Source organism: Populus alba, chromosome 4 (assembly GCF_005239225.2).
Source record: "Populus alba chromosome 4, ASM523922v2, whole genome shotgun sequence".
In the NCBI taxonomy this organism is placed as follows: Eukaryota; Viridiplantae; Streptophyta; class Magnoliopsida; order Malpighiales; family Salicaceae; genus Populus; species Populus alba.
Window position 1 is genome coordinate 11,416,399 of NC_133287.1, and position 22,288 is coordinate 11,438,686.

At 30.3% G+C, this 22,288-nt stretch overlaps 1 protein-coding gene across 1 annotated transcript; it reads left to right on the plus strand.

Annotated features, from left to right (window-relative positions):
* Positions 1-9,223: 9,223 nt before the first annotated feature.
* LOC118055090 (pescadillo homolog) lies at positions 9,224-15,701 on the plus strand. Its single transcript, XM_035066888.2, has 13 exons — positions 9,224-9,381; positions 9,454-9,539; positions 9,631-9,879; positions 9,959-10,084; positions 10,246-10,330; positions 10,416-10,526; positions 11,264-11,357; positions 11,519-11,805; positions 12,418-12,525; positions 12,708-12,829; positions 13,320-13,539; positions 14,554-14,760; positions 15,419-15,701. The coding sequence occupies exons 1-13, from the start codon at positions 9,349-9,351 to the stop codon at positions 15,494-15,496; spliced, it is 1,806 nt and encodes a 601-aa protein (XP_034922779.1). The 5' UTR covers positions 9,224-9,348; the 3' UTR covers positions 15,497-15,701.
* Positions 15,702-22,288: the final 6,587 nt, after the last annotated feature.

Consider the following 22,288-nt stretch of genomic DNA (forward strand, 5'->3'; position numbering starts at 1 on the left):
AAAAAAACAAAAGCAAAAAAAAAAAAATGCTATAGTGAAAAAAAAACTATAGGAAAAAAAGAAAAAAAAAAAAACCAAAGCTGCTACAGTGTCGCGGGTCATTTTTTTTTTGTATAAAAAATATATATATAAAAAAAAATATTTAAAAGTGTTAGTCTTTCTGCAAAGCTATATTCAAGAATCTTGGGTTTGGCTGCAACACCTGACTAAGAGTAATATTTATAATATTAATAATAACATTAAACTTGCATAACCCAAGTTTAAGTGGGGGTGACTGCAATACTAGATCCAATAGTCTTGGATGTAGGTCTGGCTGCAAGGTTATGTCATATAAGTGTGATAATTAAATAGATTGATTAAAAAGAAAAAAAACCAACAGAAAAAAAAAACTAATGAAGAAAAAGAAAAAAAATATGAATTAAATGGATTAACCCGTCAAATCTGGAATTCGCATAATGAAAGTTTGATAACTAAATAAATAAAAAAATTAACGGGTTTACCTAAAGTTAATTGGGTTAACCCATCAAACCAAGTTAACCCGTCAAGCCAGGATACATGTTATGAAAGTCTGGTAATTAAATAGAAAGAAATTTAACATCAACAAACTAAATCAAACAAAAAAAAAATTCATTAAAAAAAATTAAAAAAGAAAAAAAATAAGACAGTTAAATAATAATAATAATAATAATAATAATATATAATAATGAGTAAAGTGAGGCGTGGAAAAAAAAAAATTTCATTCACTAATGTATAGGAGGCGTGGGGAAAGCTACAGTGCTTTCCCCACGCGTTTTAGAGTTCTATTTCTATATAATAGTAATGTTATAAAAAAAAAATTTATCATGGTATAAAAAATACAATATAAATTATATCATAAAATCATAAAATTATATATAATCTTTTTAATTAATTATATATTGACAATATAATATAAATTCAAATCGTAAAATCTGACGTATTTTTTTTTTACTAATTATATATTAACAATTCCTGCCAAGTAATAAATAATAATATAACATAATTATAACAACAATGAAATAAACAATAGAAAATTTTAAACACCTTAAAATACATAGTTCAAATAAAGATTTATACATAAATTAAGGACTTAAAAATACAATCCAATACAATTATGTCCATAAAATTTCATTAGCTAAAAATTAACAAACTTAAAACAAACAATCTGATAATGTGTCATGTATACTATAATTAGTATCATTGCCTTAATCTTTCTTGTTTTTTCTAAGACATTCATCGAGATCATCATCATCTAGAGAGTTATTACTGCTACTATTAGTGCCAACATTGATATTGTGAATATTAGTATTTCTATTAATAACAACACCAATATTATTAACAATATTTAACTCAAAACTCTTTGAATTATTTAGATTGACATCAATTTGAATCTTTAAATCATCTTTAATACCATAAGTCTCCATCTTATTGGTGGTAGTTTTTTTTAGATGCCATATATTCATTAGTTCAAGAATCAAATCAAATCAACCCTGTAATCAGTCATAATAACTTATTTATCACTCATTAACTTTACTAATCATCCCATAATTATTAATGTTATAATATAACTACAACTCTAAAGCCTTGCTATTCTTTTTTATACGGCGTGAGGTAATGATTTCATTTGATAGTTGAAATAATTAAATACCAATTTTTTTATTATTAGTATTTTATCAATTGATTGATATTGTTAGTTAGATTGGATGTTGGTTGCTAGAGATGGCTAAAATCTACTTTCTACATGATAAAGATCTCATGTTGTCGGTCGTTTAGGTCACAGAGTCATGTGGTGCTGAATTCCTCATCTTATTTAGATTTATGCTCAATTTTATATAACTAAATTAAGGAAAAAAAAACAATCATTATAGTCAAATTTCACTTGTTATTGTCTGTTTTTGAACCGTTATTGTTTTTCATATGTTATTGCCTATCTTTTAAACTGTTATTGTTTTATTGTTTACAAGTTTCTAATGCATGTATTTTACTTTTTCAACTAGCTTGCTTATAAAATATTTAGAAATTGAGCACTTTGTTTATCTAAAGTTTCTTATGTTCAGTTTTATATAACTAAAACAAGGAAAAATATAAGTGTTATTATTAAATTCCATCCATTCATTCTTTTTAATTGAATTTATAGGATAAGCATAAAGAGTTAACCTGACCAAAAGACTGTGTCTTTTGTTTTTTTCTTCTTCACTTCACTTTCTTGCTTAGTAGCCCTTTTTAGAATCATTAGCTTGAAGGGAGATAATTATGAAATTGAAATTAAAAGAGTAGATCAGACTCACGTAGAAAAGAAAAAGAATGAGAGTATGGGACAATATAAAAAAAAGTTTAAAAAACACTAACTTGATTGATTTCAAAACAAGAAGTTTAACAGAAAGGAAGGACGAGGATTTTGAAAGATCGGCTAGTAGTTTAGTTTAATAGAGAGGAAGGAAAAGGATTTCGGAACTATTTATACTTCATGTAAAATAATTGACTTGGATCAATTTTACAGTGTTTACTAATTTTGCACGAGTTAAGTTCGATTTCATTGGTTTTTTATTTTTTAGTTTGATTTTGTAAGTACAAATTAACTCGTAAAATTATACAATTTTATAAGTGAACTCATGATTTTGACAACAATGATATACATTCAAGGAAAACCAAAAAAAAATTGCCTACAAGTTTGTCATTAATTAAGCAAAGTATTATAACTTTTAGCCTCCAAATTGCCCTTTTATTGTCCAATATCTTAAACCCAAAATATATAAAAGAATTTTACAATGATAGAAAAAAAATTCTCCATTTGAGAGCAAGTGTTTAATAATATTATGTCTATGATGTATATGTCTAAACTTATCATTATATATATTATTTTGTGTTCTTCTAATTGCAGACTAATTGTCGCAACATACAAAAATAGATGGTACTAGTTTTGGCTAACATGAAATATCCTCTAAGAAATTTTGTAGCCACTCAACCTCCTTTCAAACTTTATCAAAAGCAATAAATTCTGATTTCATTATAGATCTTGCGATACATGTTTGCTTAGAAGGTTTCCATAATATAACAGCTCCACTAATATGAAAATATATCCACTAGTTAATTTTATCTTTAGTGTTATTCAACTAGCTTCATTATACCTTTTTAGTATTGTCAGGTATCCAGTATAATATAGCTCATAGTTCAAGGTGTATCTCAAATATTTGAGAATTATTTTTATTGTCTTCTAATGATTCATACTTGGGATTCACGTAAATTATTAGCATTCATATGAAAATTGTTCTTAATATAGTTGAATATGTGTCAAAATAACACACACCTTCTTATTGTTTAAACCCTTTAACAACAAGTCTAACTTTGTATTTATCAATAGTTTCATCAACTTTTGTCTTTCTTGTTTCTTGTCACACCGTGATGAATATATAATTCTTCAAAATTAAAAGGGAAAATAAAAGAAAATAAAGTTGCCACCCTAGTAAATAAAGTAAATTGGGAATCTTAAATTAAGTGGTGGTCTAAGAGATTTATATAAGATGTTTGATATACTTAAGGAAAGGTAGATGTCATCCTTGTTAATGTCCTTTCAAACAAAAGAATATTTTTACTATATGTTTTCTTTTAAGATTTTTTTAACGCATGTTGTTAATTGTCAAAATTTATTTATAAACTTATTCACAATTTATTTTTGAAAAATGATATCAATCCCTATGAATATAAGAATAGTTAATAAATTTGATGTTAATCCCTAAAATTAGGAGATCTTATAGATTTCGACTCTTGAAAAGAAAATTTTTTACATTATTCCCTATGAATAAGAGATTTCATTGATTTGTGGATTTTAACAAAAAAAAATTGATGTTATTTATAAAAATAGAAAATTCTGTCAATTTTAAAATTTTAACAAAAATTCTGATATTAGTCCCTAAAGAAAGGAGATTTCATCAATTTAGAAGAATTTTGACATTACTCCCTAAAAATATATAGTTTTCACAAAGAATTATAAGCTAAATAAAGACTAATTAAGTTGAAGACTTAATAATGTTGTTCAAAATACACTAGATAATTAGACAAGTGAGCATGAGATATTTAGTTTATAAGCATGCAAAAATATAAGATATAAAACAATAAAGAAAATGGTCACCTTTATTGACATGAAGCATCCAACTGTAATAATACAGTGTTATCCAATATGATTTTACATGTTCATATATTCTTTCAACATCTTTAACACATGAATTACTTAAAATCAAATTCATTTTGGATTGTCATTTTTCAATTAAATTAATCAATTTATCACCAACATGAACCATATGCCTATAATTAGATATAAAAAATAGTATACATATATTCTATAATTATAAGAACCATGAGTAAAAATCATACTTCTAAATTTTAAGTTGCTATGTAAACAAAAAATCATTTTTTTTTAATTTCCGTGCATTGTTATAGGTTTAATTTTCATTATAGATTATAATTTCATAGAACAAAAATAAATGGATATCTTTAGAGAATTTGTTTGTGAATTAATGGTGTATAGTTTGTTTCAAGATATTACAACTGAACATGCAATTAACAGTGTATGTTTGGTATGTAATATTAAATATCTCATCAAATTGTTAATTGATGAGTTTTATTTGAAAGATAATCACAATTCATAATAATATATGTCTAGAGTTACAGTGAAATCCCCGCGTTATTTAGCTTTCTTTATAGTATTTTCTCTAAAAATAATAAATAAATAATGAACAATAACCTTAATATAATAACAAATATTTGTCTGTGTAAATATCCTAGAAAATAGGTTTTATTGAACATGGTTTCCAATTTACTATTTTTTTTTTAAACAAAAAAAATATATAATTTGAACATATTCTTTCAACCTTTTTACTTGAAAAAAATATTTTGAAACTTTTTAAAAAATAAAAAATATTTTTGTTACTAAACTCCTGAGATATATAAAAAAGTGATTGGAAATGCGGGTCAACCTGTGTTTCAAAAAAGATTAAAATATTTTTGTATGTTTTGGATTATTTTGATGCGATAATCTTAAAAATAATTTTTAAAAAATAAAAAAATATATCATTTTGATGCATTTCGGCATGAAAAACACTTTGAAAAACAACTGCAACTACACTTCTAAATAAGCTAATAGTTTGTACAAATAGAAGAAGGTAGATTGCAGTTAGGGATTGGTGCATGGTGCAACAACCCAAATATTTAATATAACTCAATTATATGTTAACATGATTTTTGAAATTTAGAGCTAATTTTTTTTATATAAAAAATGCATTTCAACTGAGTTTTCCTTTAATTTTTATTGTTTTAGTTCTTCAATTTCATACCTTCAACAATATCTTTCAACACACAACAACCTTTGGCATGCTGCTCAGTTCATTTTTAAACAAGATATATATACAATTCCCCCCCCCCCAAAAAAAAAAAAACTTACCATAATCACCATACAATTAATTAATCAACATTCTAGTTCTTTTTCATAATAATAATAATAATTTAAGGAACATAAGAAAGATAAACTAAAATAATTTAATAGGATGACTCCACTAATCTTTATTATTCTTCCTTGTACAAATAATTAGACTCCATTATATGTGTGTGTGTGAACCTATTCACATAATTAATATCAGTCTATGTTCAAAAGCCATACTGAGTTTTATAGTTTCCATAACTAAATTACTTATCAATCATTCTTTTCTTCTTCTTCTTTTCTTCTTTTCATGATTTTTCTTCATTCGTAACATTATGCACATACTATCTCTTTTGCATTAAAATATAAAGATAACACAAAATTTAACATAATTTTTTACCAAATTAATAAGCAAAGGTAGATTGCCTACATGCAGTCGATGCTTTACTAATATTGCCTTGTTGTCTTATAACTCTTGTGGCCTCTTTTATACCAACATGTATATCACATTATTTTCTTATTCAATGCAAATTCCACATAATAATAATCTATGTTGATTTCTTTCAATGATTTCATTATTTATCATTCAAGTTTCAACAAATTTTTAATTTTAATTTTTTTCCATTCAATCCTTCCTCTTAGTTCATTCAACAAGAGAGATACTTTTATACTACACGAGCACATATACACACACTTGTATGTATGAATTTCATTCTTATCACCTTTCTAATTAGGTCTTATATTAAGAACAACTTATAAACAAAAGAGAAGTTAGTCAATTTCTTGCCAGCTTTACTTAATCATTCATGAACACTATTCTTCATTAAAATCACAACCAAGATTATAGAATTCCATTTCGAACATGGCTTGATCCCTTCGAAAGTTAAGATACAAAACTACATTGAAGGAAGGGAGACCCGATTCTGCCATTAATACACCTAAACTACCCATTATCAAAGTTTCTCGAAACTATCAGTATAGTTTCCAGCCTGACCTTCCTTTAGATTTTAACCTATTTATAAAGTTCTAGAACTCCAAATTGAGCTAGGCCAATCCCGTTGTAAAGCTAACATCCCTAGATATAATCCATCCTAAATTTTATCATTTTCTTGCTCTAATGCCCTCTGGAATGTAAAGGACAAAACTATCTAGTTTTGGCTAAGAATTTACAAACCATTAAACATTTCTATTTGACTTCACACCATTCAAATCAACCATTGCTATGTTATGTTATGTAGATAGTAACATTATTAAAGACAACCTTCTAAGAACCAATTAATTCCACTCACATTATTCTGACTATTTTTTTACTTGTCTAAAAATCCCAATGCATTTATTTCAAGTAATCACTAATCCAATTCATTAAATTCATTTAAATCCACTATACAACACCTCTGCACACAATAATTTCACATGATTTACAAACATATTCTTAATGTATAATTCCATCATTTTTCTCCAAAGTTGGTTAGCCACTTAACACTTAAGATCAACACCATTTTCTTCCTTCTATTATCCAATATTTTACCCCATTCACAATCTTTTCCATCTTATTTACATGCCACAACAACACTTCCACATTTACCTCAAATCATACTCAAGAATCCTAATTCAAGAACTCCACCATTATGCATAAATCTCAATTTCTTTCATTCAAACTTGTTTAATTAAACTTAAAACTACTTACCAACACTAATTCGAACTTCGAATATCAACCTGTTTAGATTTATCCACTCCTTCAACTATTTCCTTCTTATCATGAGTTTGTTGCCAAAATTTTCCCTCTTTTTCCCCCCTACTTATTTCATTTTTAATTCTTTGCTTGCTAAGTTGTTTAGGGTCTTACACTTCTTAACCTTTGATTTTTGTCTAATCTACACCTTCTCTCTCTAGGTTTTTTTTTGCTAATTTGCTCTTAAGAATGAAGAAGAGGCTGAGTTGTTTTCTTTTTAAGCCAACAAGAAAATTTTGCCCAGCACCTTGTACTTCTATTCTATAATTTTTATTTTGTTTGCAATCCTCCTGAATTTTGATCGTCCTAAAATTTTAACCCATTATAAAATAATATGTTTTAAGACTTCTCGCAAAATTTCATTCTCATCCAACAATCTGATTGAAAATTATACTTAATAGCATAAAATTGCTCAATAAGTGATTTTTGCACTAAATTTTCAAATTTCTTGTTTCATTATTCAAAGCACCTCATAAATTTATTTTCCACTAATTCTAGAGAGCCATTTTATTGTTCTGAATTATTTATTTATTTTTTCCCTTCATTTTTCAAGGGTTTACACATGGTGACCAAAAAAGTTAGGTGCCTGAAAAATTATCTCCAAATACTAAAATTAATGAAAAAGTTTTTCTTTCTTTCTTTTTCTTTATACAACAATGTTAAGAAAATATTTGATAAATCCATGTATCTTTAACTATATGAAGATCTATATGATGATTTTTATATGGAAACACCCTTTTCTTGTTTTTTTTTCATTGAAAATATTCTTTATTGAAGTGATTATTAATTTGAATAATGAAAGACACATGTTGAAAAGTTAATCAATTAAAAAATAATACGGTACTAATAAATTATATTATTTTTTAGAACTTGATAAGTTTCATAATCTTCGTGTTAACTGTGACATGATTAATAAATTATGAGAAAGATAGAATAATATAAATACTTATATAAAAATAACTTCATATAATATTAAATATTAAAAGACTAAAATCAAGGACATAAATATGAAAATAATTTTTTTAAAATTTTAGATTATGTTATCCTTAATAAAAAAAAATTTAATTTGTGATTTTAACAACAATATCTTAATTGATCTGGGATACATAATTCAATATAATCATAGTTAATTATAATTTATTTGAATTCGGATAAGACCTTGTTTTTTTGCTGGAAGATAGTTTTCTTTTGAAAAATAAATTATGAGAAAGTGAATTATTTTTCGATGTTTGAAAGTGTAATGAAAAATAAGTTGGAAAACACTTTTTAGTATTTGGTTATGTCATGGAAAATGAGCTAGAAAATAACTTATTAATGTTTTATTTTTTTCAAGTTTATTAAAATAACGAGGAACAAATCTTACAAATTCAAAAGTTAGAATGAGAATGTAATTGAAAAAAAAATATAATTTTATAATTTATCTCATATAAAATAAATAATAATCAAAATAATAGAGATAAAAAAATCTAACAAATAAAAAAATTGAAAGATAAAAAAATTAAAATAATAATAATTATCATTTCATAAATTATTTCAAATAAAAGAATTAACAATCAAAAGAATGAGAACTAAATTTGATAGACAAAAAATTTCAATTAGAAAATGATAAAAAAAATAATCAAATAACAATTATAAAAATAAGGATCAAATTAATATAAAAATCAAATTCTATGGGATAAAATTGAAAAAAAAAATTCAAAACAAAATATATATAGCAATCAAAAGTTTGAAGACCAAATTTGATATAATCAGTAAATAATATAATATTTTTTAATTTTTTTATTCTTTTAAAAAGTATTTTCAGTCCAAAATAAAAAAAAGAACTTTCCTAAAAATAAAATAAACTTTCCTAAAAATAAAATCAAATTTTTTTTAACTAAAAAGGGTTTTCTATTAACTAATTTTCTTAATAACAAATGAAATTAGAAAAATTTTAAAAATAATTGTTTATATTATTTTTACGAGGCCTAAACATTATCAAAGCGACTCTCTATATAATATAATTAACGGAGTGGGTCTAAAAACTATAGCTAAGCTGGCCCACCTCACGCTACCTAATAAGACCCGAAGTCCATTAAACCCTAGACAAGACTTCCCTTTTCATTTACGCACACAAAAACCCTAGCAGCAGCCTCCTCCTCCTCCTCGCCTCCGCTAAGCTCAAGCTTTGTCTGTCTGCACAACCATGGTTGCAAGGAAAAAGCATTACAGACCTCCGGTTAGTACTTAACTCCCTAAACTTGACAGTTAGCAATCTACCTATATTAATTTAACCATTTTTCCATTGCAGGGTAAGAAGAAGGAAGGCAACGCTGCCAGATACGTTACCAGGTCTCAAGCTATTAAGCAGCTCCAAGTCACGCTAGGTTTTTTCCGGTAAATATGTTTTTTTTTTTAAATAAATATCAAATGTAATAAATCTTGGTTGTAAAATTAAAGTAAGGATTGATTTGGAAAAAAACTGCAGGAGGTTAAGCATTCTAAAAGGTATATTCCCTCGAGAGCCAAAGAAGAAGTTCAAGGGAAATAATCATACTTATTATCATGTCAAGGATGTTGCTTTCCTTCAACATGAACCGTTACTCGACAAGTTTAGAGACATAAGGGCTTACCAGAAGAAGATAAAGAAAGCTGAGGCCAAGAAGAACGCTGATCTTGCCACGCTTCTTCGAACTCGGGAACCCACTTACAAGCTAGACAGGCTTGTTAGAGAAAGGTTCGTGAATTCTGCATGCTGGCTTCGTGGCTGCTAAATGTTTTACTGTTTTTTGACGTGTTTATGCTTTTGGTTGCAGGTATCCTAAGTTTGTTGATGCGCTGAGAGACTTGGATGATTGTTTAACCATGGTGCATCTTTTTGCAGCATTACCTGCTGTAGAGAGGGCAAAAATTGATGTGGAACTCATACATAATTGTAGGAGGTAATATTTGCCCCCCCTTTTTTTGTTTTTTAAACGATTAGGTAGGAATTCAGAGGTCTGAGTTTATAATTTTTTTGGATACCCATTAAAAGAATACTCCATCATTGTATTCACAGCTCATGCATGTTTCAATCTGATTTTCAATCTTCTTTTGTCGCTAGATTGAGTCATGAATGGCAAGCTTATGTTTCCCGTACTTATAAATTGAGGAAGGTTTTCATTTCCGTAAAGGGCATATATTATCAGGTATGCAAGATTCTTCTTGTCGTTTTGATGAATCTGTGATTGTGCATCATGTCCTACTTACTAGTTGTTCTTGTAAACTCTGTAGGCTGAGATTGAGGGTCAAAAGATCACATGGTTAACTCCTCATGCAATGCAACAAGTTTTGCCAGATGATGTCAACTATAGTGTTATGTTAACCTTTTTGGAGTTTTATGAGGTGAGACTTTTATGAATTCAGGGTTTCACTAATTTCTGCTTTATATTTTTTCTCCTTGATTGTTTTGCATTTGGTATCCTTTGTTTGTTAACTTTAGACCATATATATAGGAGGATTAATATGACATTAAATAAGCTTATTGAAAAAAAAGAACATCAACTGAAACCCTCTATGGATAAGGATGCATTCACTTTTTCACATGGTTTTTTCATACAGCAAGAAAGGTTAAAAGTTTTGGCTAGCTAAAGTCACATTTTCATGGCTCAGCTTGTGAAATTAATGAAAACATTGTATAATTAACTTTAGACCATATAAATAGGAGGATTAATATGACATTAAATAAGCTTATTGAAACAAAAAGAACATCAACTGAAACCCTCTGTGGATAAGGATGCATTCGCTTTTTCACATGGTTTTTTCATACAGCAAGAAAGGTTAAAAGTTTTGGCTAACTAAAGTCACATTTTCATGGCTCAGCTTGTGAAATTAATGAAAACACTGTATAAGTAACAACCTTGTACTCCCCTTCAGATGGCTGCCTCATAAACCAAAAGAAACTGAAGGTGCCCACTAAACTGGGAATAAGAGACAAGCTAAATCCCATTGTTGATCAACCTTTGATGTCTCAACCTATGGAAATTAGCTGATGTTTAACTTAGTACTGTTTTGTGGATAGCATTGCTTTTTCTTAGCTTGCCATTTTTTCCTGCGATTACTTATTATTTATTTGGGTGCAGACTCTACTTGGATTTGTCAATTTTAGGCTCTATCATTCCATAAATGTGAAGTATCCACCCATTCTTGATCCCCAACTGGAAGCTTTAGCATCAGGTATGCCTTGTCTTTTCATGTAGGGAGAAACTGCCATGTTCTGTTATGCGATGCCAATTTTGTGTTATTTATCTGTTAGTAATGTTTTTTCCTTGCCATGCTCAATGGTTTCTGTTTCTTTTGTGTACTTAACATATCATGAACTGCTATTGATTCTGCAGATCTCTATGCACTGTCAAGATACATTGTTTCTAACTCCAGAACCTCCACCTTGGAACCCAAAGCTGCTAGTTCATCTACATCAGAGCAATTAGAGGCTCAGAAGAAGGAGATGCAGGCTGATGAGTCTGATCTAAGGCTTGCTCAACTTCAGCATCAACTTCCTTCCAATGAACCTGGTGCATTGATGCACCTGATGGAAGATGCTGGGTGTGAAAATGAAGATGATCATGATACAAAGGAGTGCAGGAGGCTCTTTAAGAATATGAAATTCTTCTTGGGTCGCGAGGTGAGATGGATTGTTCATTGCTATTACCATACTATGTTTTATTGTTGATGGGGCAGCATTATGTAATGTCCTATTTTGAAAACATACATGTTTCTTTTTGTGGTCTAGGATTCCTGTGTTTTCTTCCGTGCTTCATTTGACAGTTTTAATAATGCTAATTTCAATACTCTGACTGTCCTTGCTCAAATCTAGGCTCTCTGCCTGAGCATAGTGTATACTAAGCACTCAAATCTTTGCTAAAATGCAGTTCTTAAGTTTCTGTTTTAAAATATCAACCAGTTATTACATCATACACCTTTTACTTTGTTTCACTGTTGTTCAAGGTCATGTTAAATGAACATCTGAGCATGTCTATTCCTGTAAACACGATTGTACATTTACAAATTTTTGAAGTTGTGGAACCTGGGTGTCATGGAACAGACACTGTTTTGTGGAAACATATTTACTTAATCATGATAGTTTGGCCATGTATGAGGCTATTTATACAGATCTGAATGACAATTCCTTATTCATCGTGTGATTGTTGGTTACTGTTTCTTCATTCAAATGGATTGGTATTGTGATAATCCCTGGGTCTTGTGCTCATGGCATATCAGTTGTTTCTATTTTCAGGTTCCTAGAGAATCATTGCTCTTTGTAATTCCTGCTTTTGGTGGGGTTGTTTCTTGGGATGGGGAAGCTGCTCCATATAAGGAAGCTGACCAGAGCATTACTCATCAGGTTTGTTATTTTTTACTAAACCAAGGGTGCTACATACACTTACAACACTAGCACATGCACATGGACATGCCTACTTGTTGCTAATGCTTAGAAGCATCCGCATTCATGCGAGCGTACTTTTCCTGTAATGTTTTATGGACATGAGTTTCAAGTTCCTAATTTCAGTGTTTTCATTTTTTAAGATTGTTGATAGGCCAACCCAAGGTCATAAATACCTTTCGAGAGAATATGTTCAGCCACAGTGGATTTATGATTGCATTAATGCACGGATCATATTGCCAACTGAAGCTTATATGGTGGGAAGGTAATTTTTGGAAAAACAGTCTGAAATGCTTTTCCTTTGTTTAAGTGTGTCCCACTTCCCTATTATTTTGATCTTATGCACTATTATGGAGCGACAAGCAGCATTCAGGTGCTATGTTCTGCAATATTGATTGCATAGATATCATATTTCACAAGGATCACTTCTTTTCCCTTGTTTAAGTGTCTCCACTTAAACAAGGGAAAAACAGTCTGAAATCCTTTTCCACTGCTTAAGTGTGTCCACTTCCCTATTATTTGATCTTATGCACTATTATAGAGTGACAAGCAGCAACTGCTTAAGTTGCTATGTTCTGTAATATTGATTGCATTTCTATCATGTCACAAATAAAACTTATTGCAGGGATCCACATTTGTTGCTACTGAAGACACAATTCTTCTATTATAGATTGCATTTATAAGGGATTGATGCTTAGTCTTTGCTTTTAATGTAAAATTTATGACTTTTTTTGACTTGATTGTTCTGCTAACAGGATTCCTCCCCCGCACCTGTCGCCTTTTGTTGATAATGATGCAGAAGGCTATATTCCTGATTATGCAGAGACTATCAAACGCTTGCAGGCTGCTGCCAAAAATGAAGTCCTTCCCATGCCTGGAGTAGGAAAGGAAGATTTAGATGATCCTCAAAATTTGTTGGTTGAAGGTTATATTAGTCGAGCAGAGGCTAATGAGGCTGTGAAGACAAAGAAAAAGGTATGTATGTTGTTGAAGTAGTAGCCCTGTGGACAACTTTGATAGTGTATCAAGGAGGAAAGATTTCCTGCTGGAAATGTACCAAAAATCTACATTCCAGGTTCAATTGGTGTTGGATCTGTTGTCAGCTTGTGTGTGGAAGCATCTTATGTTTCCTATTTTATTTATAACGTGAATGATATAGGACACTGTAACTTATTGCTCTATGTCTTGAAGGAACCACCCCTTGCACCATTTCTATAAAACAATCTGTGCTAGACATAGGTAAGAAATTGATTGCCCATAATAGAGCAGGGCAACTTGCTTGTGCACTTAGTTGTTTGTGTGGTTTTGGTATGAAATATCAGAGGTGACATTCTTGTCAATCGTACTTTCAAGTGGGCTTTCAAAACAAGGGCTCTTGGTACAATACCATTTTCTTGATATAAGAGATAGCAATGTTCTTTCTGATGAATTTATCAATTTGTTATTAGATAGACATAGATTAATGGGTCTACTAATCATCATGCTTGGCATTTGTTTGTGGTGGAAAATTGAAACTTATTATTTGGTGCTTTTAATCGACAAAATCTGGAGTATTTGATTTCAATTGTGTTGTGAGACATGAGCTATAGCTGGTCGAAGAGAGATTCAAGTTTTCCATTCTGTGGAGTATTGGAAGTTGGAGTTTTCTCCTCTTCTTTTGTTATGAGATGGTGAGAAGAGAGGAAAAGCCCTGCCATTGTTTTTTAAGGTGTCTTACAATATTATTGCGGAGAATAGTTGTATTTAATTTATTAATGACATCTAACAACTGGCAGCATAAAAGTCTGCCACATATTAGGCTTGAGGAACTTCCACAGCAGGAAATTTTTGTTAGAAAGTGATGTGTTCACATTTGGTTCCTGTTTTTCATTTTTCTAAGTGAATGCTATTTGCAGATCCAGTTTTGTTCTCTCTTACCCCTTCTCTCTCCATTAGCACATGTCCTTTTGCACTGCATGGCATTTGACATAACCCCGTTTTGAATGGCAGATGGCGACTCTTGAGAAGCAGTACCATGAAGAGCTACAAAGGGAACTTCAGGGTGCCGTCATGAAGAAAAGCAAGCAGGGCTCTGAAGAGGATGCAAAGGCTAGTGAAGAGTCTGTCCCTGATCCGAAACAGATTGCTGAGGACATTGACACAATGTCAAAGTTAGGGATGTCACGTAAAAAGAGGGGCCTTCTGGAAGCTATTGAGGTAACTTTGATTAATCACCTGTTCTACTCTAGTTATTTCTTGACGTAGCCCTGTATGGTGCAGCCAAGAATGTTTTCTTGGTGTCATTCAATGATCAATCACATTACTGAAGACTGTAACTTGATGAACCACCTTCTTATATTCATATAAACCCAGTAAATATAATTTGAAGTTTCACAAGTAAAATAATTAAACATGACAAAAGATCGGAAAATAAGGAAAAAAATTGCAATACTTGGAATGTTGAAGCTACACATTCTCTAAACAAATGATGACCAATCTTGTGATAGGAGCACATCAATTCTTTAGTCAAAGTTTTTTTTTTTTTTTCCTGGTGATGCTATTTTTCTTTGGTCTGGTGGACATTCTCTGGATTCATGTTCTCTGATTGGCTGTTTTTGTGATCCTTGTTTCCTTCACTTAAAAGGTCTGCTGTTTCAAACAAACTTACTATTGGATGAGTACTGTTATAAGGTGGGAGAATGATTTAATAGTTAATAGGGATTTGAAAATGTCAGTTGCTGAAGGAACTTTGTTTTGTAGGAGAGACTTCTGTCTTTCAAGTCTTCACATTCTATCTGCATTTATCTTACAAGATGACAACATGAGAAATATGAAGTCTCGTTCATTGATGTATTTCTTCCCATTATTTTTTCAGAAAAGAAAGGAACGGAACACTGCTCGCATTAGCAAGCTGAAGGAGCGGAAGAAGAAGCTGAAAAGCTCAGAAAACTGAAGGGTGCTGGCTTGTGAATGTGGGCACAATTGAAGGGTCGGTGGATTTTGTTACTTGAAGTTTTGTTAGCTAGTAAATTTGACTTGAGAGGTGTAAAACTTGAACTGCCCCAATATACATTATTACATCATTTTTTTTTATTAAAAAACAAGGGTACTTAAATCAGCTAAAAAATGTAAAATCGAAATATTTTGCGCCTTTCTTATTCACTTGCTCATCAGTAATCATGTGCTTGCCGATGCTTTGGTTGACTTCTAATTAATTGAAAATAAGGGGTTAAACAGTCCTTTGCGTCCCTGGGTTAACACAACCAATTAGTTAATCAGTTTCCCTTACCAATTTAAGAGTGAATCGAGTCGCTTTACTAAATCAATCTACCGAATCCGTTCCTCACAAATCTGAATCAAATTCTATAGCTTGTAGTGTTGTGGTTGAGCTGGATTGAGAGTGGCAAATGAATGGTGAGCGACAAGATTATTCTCTAGCAGATGGAAGGTAAAGCTGATCAGGAGTTCATTCGGCTAGAAGGCACGGGGCCTGTTCATCGCCAAGAAAAAAAAAAAATTCGTTTTTTTGGGCTGTTATAGCTAGCTCTACCTTTTATCATGTTGAACAAGTGTTCTGGACACTAGTTGATCTCTTGTATGATCCCAGCCAGCCGACGGCTAATGTGTGAAGTGAACTAAGCTATCCTAGCTTTTTTAATGTCTTAATAATAAAAACTATCCCATCTTTTATCAGTTGGAGTTGAACTTGCAACTCATGGAGAAAATAAAACAATAATACCATTTTAGAAGACGTCAAAATTACAAGAAATGTACCTCATGGAGAGAATAAATAGCAATGCTACTCTATAATTAAATGAATGCGTGCAATTTGGTAACAGGAAGAACTGAGAGCTGTTAATTGATTTTAATCTCAATCAGCCACAACTTTCCCATGATCCAAACATGCATGTTATAGCGCAATATTCAATATCAATTTATTAAAAAAAATAAAAATAGTTGGCCAGCAAAATGTCAGTTTATTATTGTTAATATCCTTTACTTCCTCACAAGAACTAAATTTACAGCCAAAATCGAGATACAAAAAACATTAGAACTATCCTCATGCATTATTATGCATTGATTCACTAGAACTAGAAGTCATCACATAAATAAATTGACATTTGACGAAGTTGTAAAAACTTCAATTCACTTTCCATGATTGTTTGATGGACTAAATCTTTGTGCTTTGGTTGTTTTTTCGCTCTTCTACAAAATCAAATCCTCTGAAAAAGAGGAAGGAAAATTGTGGATGAGAGGAAAATGACTTACACTTGGCATCCTTCGAGTCATACTAACTAGTTAAGAGATAAGTTGTCTGAAGAAACAAGGAATGAAATAGTAGTGTCAGTGGTGTCGTCCCGACAATTTTGTAAAATTAAGGAGGATGTGGCAGTACGAGCATATACATCATTCCCCGTTCCCTTTTTTCTCTCCTCTCTTTTCCTTTCTTACCAAAAGTCCTGGGCTATTAGGCCTTGCCAAGTTGTTTCTTCAGGCAGCTGTTTTGGGTCTTGTAGCTCAATAGCTGCCATGTCTAGTGGTTAGAGGGGTTCCTTGTTGAGACGTCAAGGATTCCGACCAGACAATGTCGGAGGGTACTGCAACTAGGGCCAATGTCTATAAATTAAATAATAGATTAATAGCAGGCTACCTAGCAAGACCGCCTCTCTAGGATCAGCAAGGAACCTATGGGTACCATGAAGGTGGCATAAGTTAACAATAAAACATGAATTATATTTGCGGAGGCACTAACTAACATGTGACCCTCTTTATGATAACCATTAAAAAGACGAGTTGCATGGAGGTGATGTCTTATGAAACAAGGCATTCCGCACTAATAATTTAATAGCATCGGGTGATGTCATGCTGACACTTCATATAACCAAGAGGGATGTGGTAGCATGAGCATAAATATTATTTGGTATTTATCCAAAAGTTTTGGGTTGTAGGGTAGTTGTTTAGGGTTTTATGATCTATAGAGGTTACCAAACAACACTCATCTATTCTACTATTTTCACCTAATGATTTAAAAAAACTTTCAGTGTTATGAGTGGTTCCTCGTTTAGAGGTTAAAGATTCTAACTAGATAATGTTGTAGGGGGGTAAGAGCTAGTAAGGATTCTTGTTGAAGATGATAGATTAGACGAACTTCTAACCAATTAATATCAATCACTATCCTAATACTACAACTAAGGCTAATATCAATAGAGGATTAGCAAGGAACCAAAGTGTATCATGCATAAAAGATATAGATATTTGTTTCATTATGTCTATTTAAGTATGGATATAGACTCCCCGTTAGAAGATTTGTCAAGGATGTATTCTTCACTTATAAAATGTGTTTTAGCCAACTACATATAAATGGTTGGCTAATCCTTTTTACATTCTAAAAATTCATGAAACATCTTTGAAAGACTCTGGAGGTATTAAAATTTTTTTGTAAGTTACTAGGGCTGTGTTAAGGGACCTTTGGGATGCCCTAGTTGTAAACCTTTTATTGGCTTTCCAATGGTCCCTTCAAGGAGTTTTTTCAAGGAAAATTAAATTCTATTAAAACAATGGAAGGGAGAATGTATTATTATTAATTACACAAGACTTATCTCCCTTTATAGTCCACAAGAAGTTTGATACGATCCAGTTTTGCGTAATTGTGCATTCTTTCTAGTTTTGGGTTATCGAGCATAACTCTCATTCTAATCATTAGATCAAACTGAAATCTTACCTAGAGTTTCCATACATTTTTACATTGAGTTAAAATATCAAGTCAATTGAAGTTCGATAAGGTCTTGAGATACAGGTTCGTAGATGTAATACAAATTTTGTTATTTATTGCCTTTTTAACTTGTGAATTTTCTATTAGGAGAGGATTCTTTACCTAATAATGCAAAGATATCCATTAACTAATTTTATGAGTTTTCTTAGTTCTCAAATGATCTTTAATTGGTAACAACATAGTTTTTAAGTGTGGCAAGAATTTCTTTAATGTTTCAAAATTGTTTTTAATAAGAATTTTTTTATTTATTTAGCTACACAAGAAAATGAGGGCTGATGCTATTTAATGAAAGAATGTTTTAAAAGCTTACATATTTTACAAGAAAACTAAGGGGTAATAGCTATTCCAAAGATTTCCATGCTTATTTGAGAGAGTTGAAATTGGTTTTGAGTTGATTTTTTTCTATTACATAATTTTATGGTAACAAGCGTAATTATTTATCCGACTATTGGACTGAGTTGAAATTTTATCAATATTTTTTAGAGGTCTTGTTTTATATTGGGTTAAAATTTCAGACCAATTGAACATAGATAATGTTTAGAAGAAACTGTGCAGGAATTGCATTATTTTTCTAGTTGATTTAAGATTCTTTTTTCTACCTAGACTAATACTCTTTTATTATTTTTAAACTTATTTAGGATGTTTTTACCTAGCATAAACAAGGTTATTTAGCTTGAACTTAGATTTTTTTTTTAAGCCATAGATTATTGAAAAAAATTGGTGTTTTGTTTGAAGCAACACGTTCTTCTTTTTATTTAAACAAAGAGCAATCAAACTTATCAAAGTATAACTAACTTTGTGGTATTCTTCCTCATACGTCTTGTTCAAGATTCCCTAATCATTGGTTAAAGGTTCATTCAAATACTGTTGGTACCTTGGTTCAAGTAATCATTATGTCACACTTTTTATCAAACTTGATTTTTAGCTTTTTAGGATTGTGTCAATCTTGATTGCGAGTTACATAAACTTTATTTCAAAGCATGAAAAAGTCATGTGTCTTAAAGAGTCCTAGATTAAAGTATAATGTTGTAGCCTATTTAACTAAAGCTAAGAGGCTATCATGTAATCAATTACAATGTATTTCTTAATCAATATAACATCATACACTTGGCTGAGGGATATTCATTAGAGGATAATTAATAGGGTTTATGTTGTTTTTTACCTCAATCTCTAATACTTTCTAATTTATGATAATAGGTGGTATTGGTTCTAAAAAACAAGTAAGGAAACTTCACCATTATGCAAGAAACATTGACATGAATGGAGATTGAAAGACTATATAGAAGATTATAAAGATAATAAGGGGGAAGATAAAAGAGTCTTCTAAATAAATGGATATAAATATGAATGTTACTGATGCTAGATTGGCTACATATAAGAGGAGATGTGCATTTGAAGCCTTATGTTCTTCGATACTAGTCTCTTATTAAACTAAGACTACTACAATTGACCCTTCCCAAGAATCCCACATTTTACAGACAATTCATCTTCTTAACTCAAGATCAATTATTAGGGTTTGACCTTACATGGATGGGAGAATATAGAGATGTCATAAGGTTATTACTGAGGGATAACCCTATAATGTTTGTTGTAAATGATATAAGTGCAGTGTGCACATTCATACAAATATCACAATTCCTAGAATATAGAGATGGGATACAAAACTAGCTTCTCCGAGTACTTGGACATTACTAGAAGGATGGTTTTCTATGTGAGTATTTATAATGAGGCATTACATCATGTTATGCTTTCTATTTATTTTTTTTAAATACCTATCCTTATGTTGTATGGCTTTTTTTTTTTTTGCAGACTTTTCAATTATAAGCGTTATCCACTAGGTGATGAGAGATTAAACGTCCATAATTGGATCATCCTTTGGTTATAGTGCATGAATATTATAAGGAACTTCAAATGTTAAAAGCATGTAGAGGTATTGAGATATCGTACAAAGATACCTTAATAAATAATAAGAGATAAGGGTGTTATTTTATGGAGATAAAATGATGGAGACTTTTTCTTTCTAAAAAAAAGATACAAAAGATGCCCACTGATAATACATTTTTAAGGGGTTCAAGTGCCAAACAAGTGAGAAATTCTTTCCTTCCATATCTTGAAGATGATAAATGTTGGCTTTAAGTATCCCTATATCTTTGACCATGCCATCCTATTTTAAGTCTAGATTTCCCCTTCCCTTATTGTTGCATGTTACTTCTGATTTTCTAAACACCAATCTTCTATTTTGAATTGTTTGTTTCTAACTTTGGCATTGTGATATCTAATTGTTTTATGCTTGAACACCTCATTTCTCATATATGCTTCAATCAGGCTTCTTCCACTAGGTTTAGGTTTGTTTTGATATCTCACTCATTTCTCTAATAAGAAAAGTGTAACAATAGATAGTTAGAGCATCCTATTTTTATAAATCTTATTACCTTCTTACCATAAATTAGGAGAAAAGATGTTTTTCTCATGAAGGTTTTCTTAGTAGTCTTATAAGCTTATAAGATTTCATCTAGAAGTGGTTGAACTATTGTAGGAGGTGTATTTAGATTGTTAAGCCATGATTTAGTTTAGTTTTAAAGTTGGTTTCATAGTATTCGAATGAGACAAGTTTTTTCACCTTTTTTTTTCTTTCTTCTTCTTTTATCTCTTTCCCTGCCTCTTGACTCAAGTTTAGTCACTTCTCTAGGCTCAAACTCCTTTTTTTTCTCCCTCTTTTTTTTTTTTTGGATTTTTTTTGAGTTCTTTTTTCCTTGTTTTCCCCTCTAGTTATAGACGAAATGAGATCTCCTAGAGTCATTCTTAGTGGGGTGATCATGGCCATTGGCTCCTTTAAGTTAATCTCAACCCTCTATCGTGGTCATACTTTTGGCCAAAACTTTTTTTTACCTCCCTTTTTACACTACTTTTTTTGAAGAAGTTTTATAGGCTCAAAACAACCTTTTTTTTTTTTTTTTGTCTGAGTACATGGCACACATTTATGAGAGAGGAGTGCTGTGCTGTTTGGTGTTTGTGGGAGGCATGAGAGAGAGAGAAAATTGGAGCCAAAGTCTTATGAAGAAAAGAGAAAGAAAGAGACTTGCATAATCACCATGTGGGAAGGAGAACGTACTATTTTAAACCCATGCATAAAATGACGTTGTTTTGTGTTTTTCTTAGAGTGAAATGCAATGTTTCACTTAAAACTTTTTGTAATATGAAACAATATCATTTTAACATAAATAAAAGTTGTGTTTTAAAGAGGTTCCTTAATTTCTTTATTTTTTTTTTAATTTGGTCCTTGGATCCTTATTTTGTTTTTCTAGCTAAGTGCAACATTTTCTCTTTATTTCATTCAATCCCATCCCTGATCACATTAAAATGTTCTTTGCATATAACGAAATTTTCCGATTCAATCCCTGGCTTTTGAAATTTAAAAATTTTAGCCAATTTAAATCATTTTCTCAATATTTCTTATCAATTTTATCCCAAACTATATTTTTTTTATTTCTTGTTTCATCTTTATTTTTTCTTTTCTTTTTCCTTTGATTGATATTTTTTTTTTGTTATTGTTTCTCTCTCTCTGTTTTTAGATATTTGAAAGTGTTAAGAAATCAAGTTATGATATAGATTAATAACTACAATGCTAATTAACAAATCATCTCATTATGTCGTACTTTTAAATGAGATAAGACATTTTATACTTAAATTTGTAATCATTTTTTTAACAATTATATATGAGCTTATTATTTTATATAAAAAAATATAATTTAAATTTTTTGAATTAAATAGTCTTATGATTATTATTTTTATATGGTTTACATGAATTCATTTTTCTTTGAATTTTTTTCCAGATAGCCACATAATTAGAATTATGAAGATACTATTTTTTATTTTTGTTTGAAATTTGCTTTTTATATTATGATGAGTTTTTCCTAAAACAAATACTACTAAAAAAGAAATTGTTTTCATAAAAAACATTAATATGGAAAT

Bases quoted from the DNA above. Each gene is read 5' to 3' on its own strand.
- LOC118055090 (XM_035066888.2), top strand. From the start codon at position 9,349: ATGGTTGCAAGGAAAAAGCATTACAGACCTCCG. The intron at 12,830-13,319 runs GTAATTTTTGGA...TTCTGCTAACAG, and splicing joins GAAGCTTATATGGTGGGAAG to GATTCCTCCCCCGCACCTGT. The intron at 13,540-14,553 runs GTATGTATGTTG...TTTGAATGGCAG, and splicing joins CTGTGAAGACAAAGAAAAAG to ATGGCGACTCTTGAGAAGCA.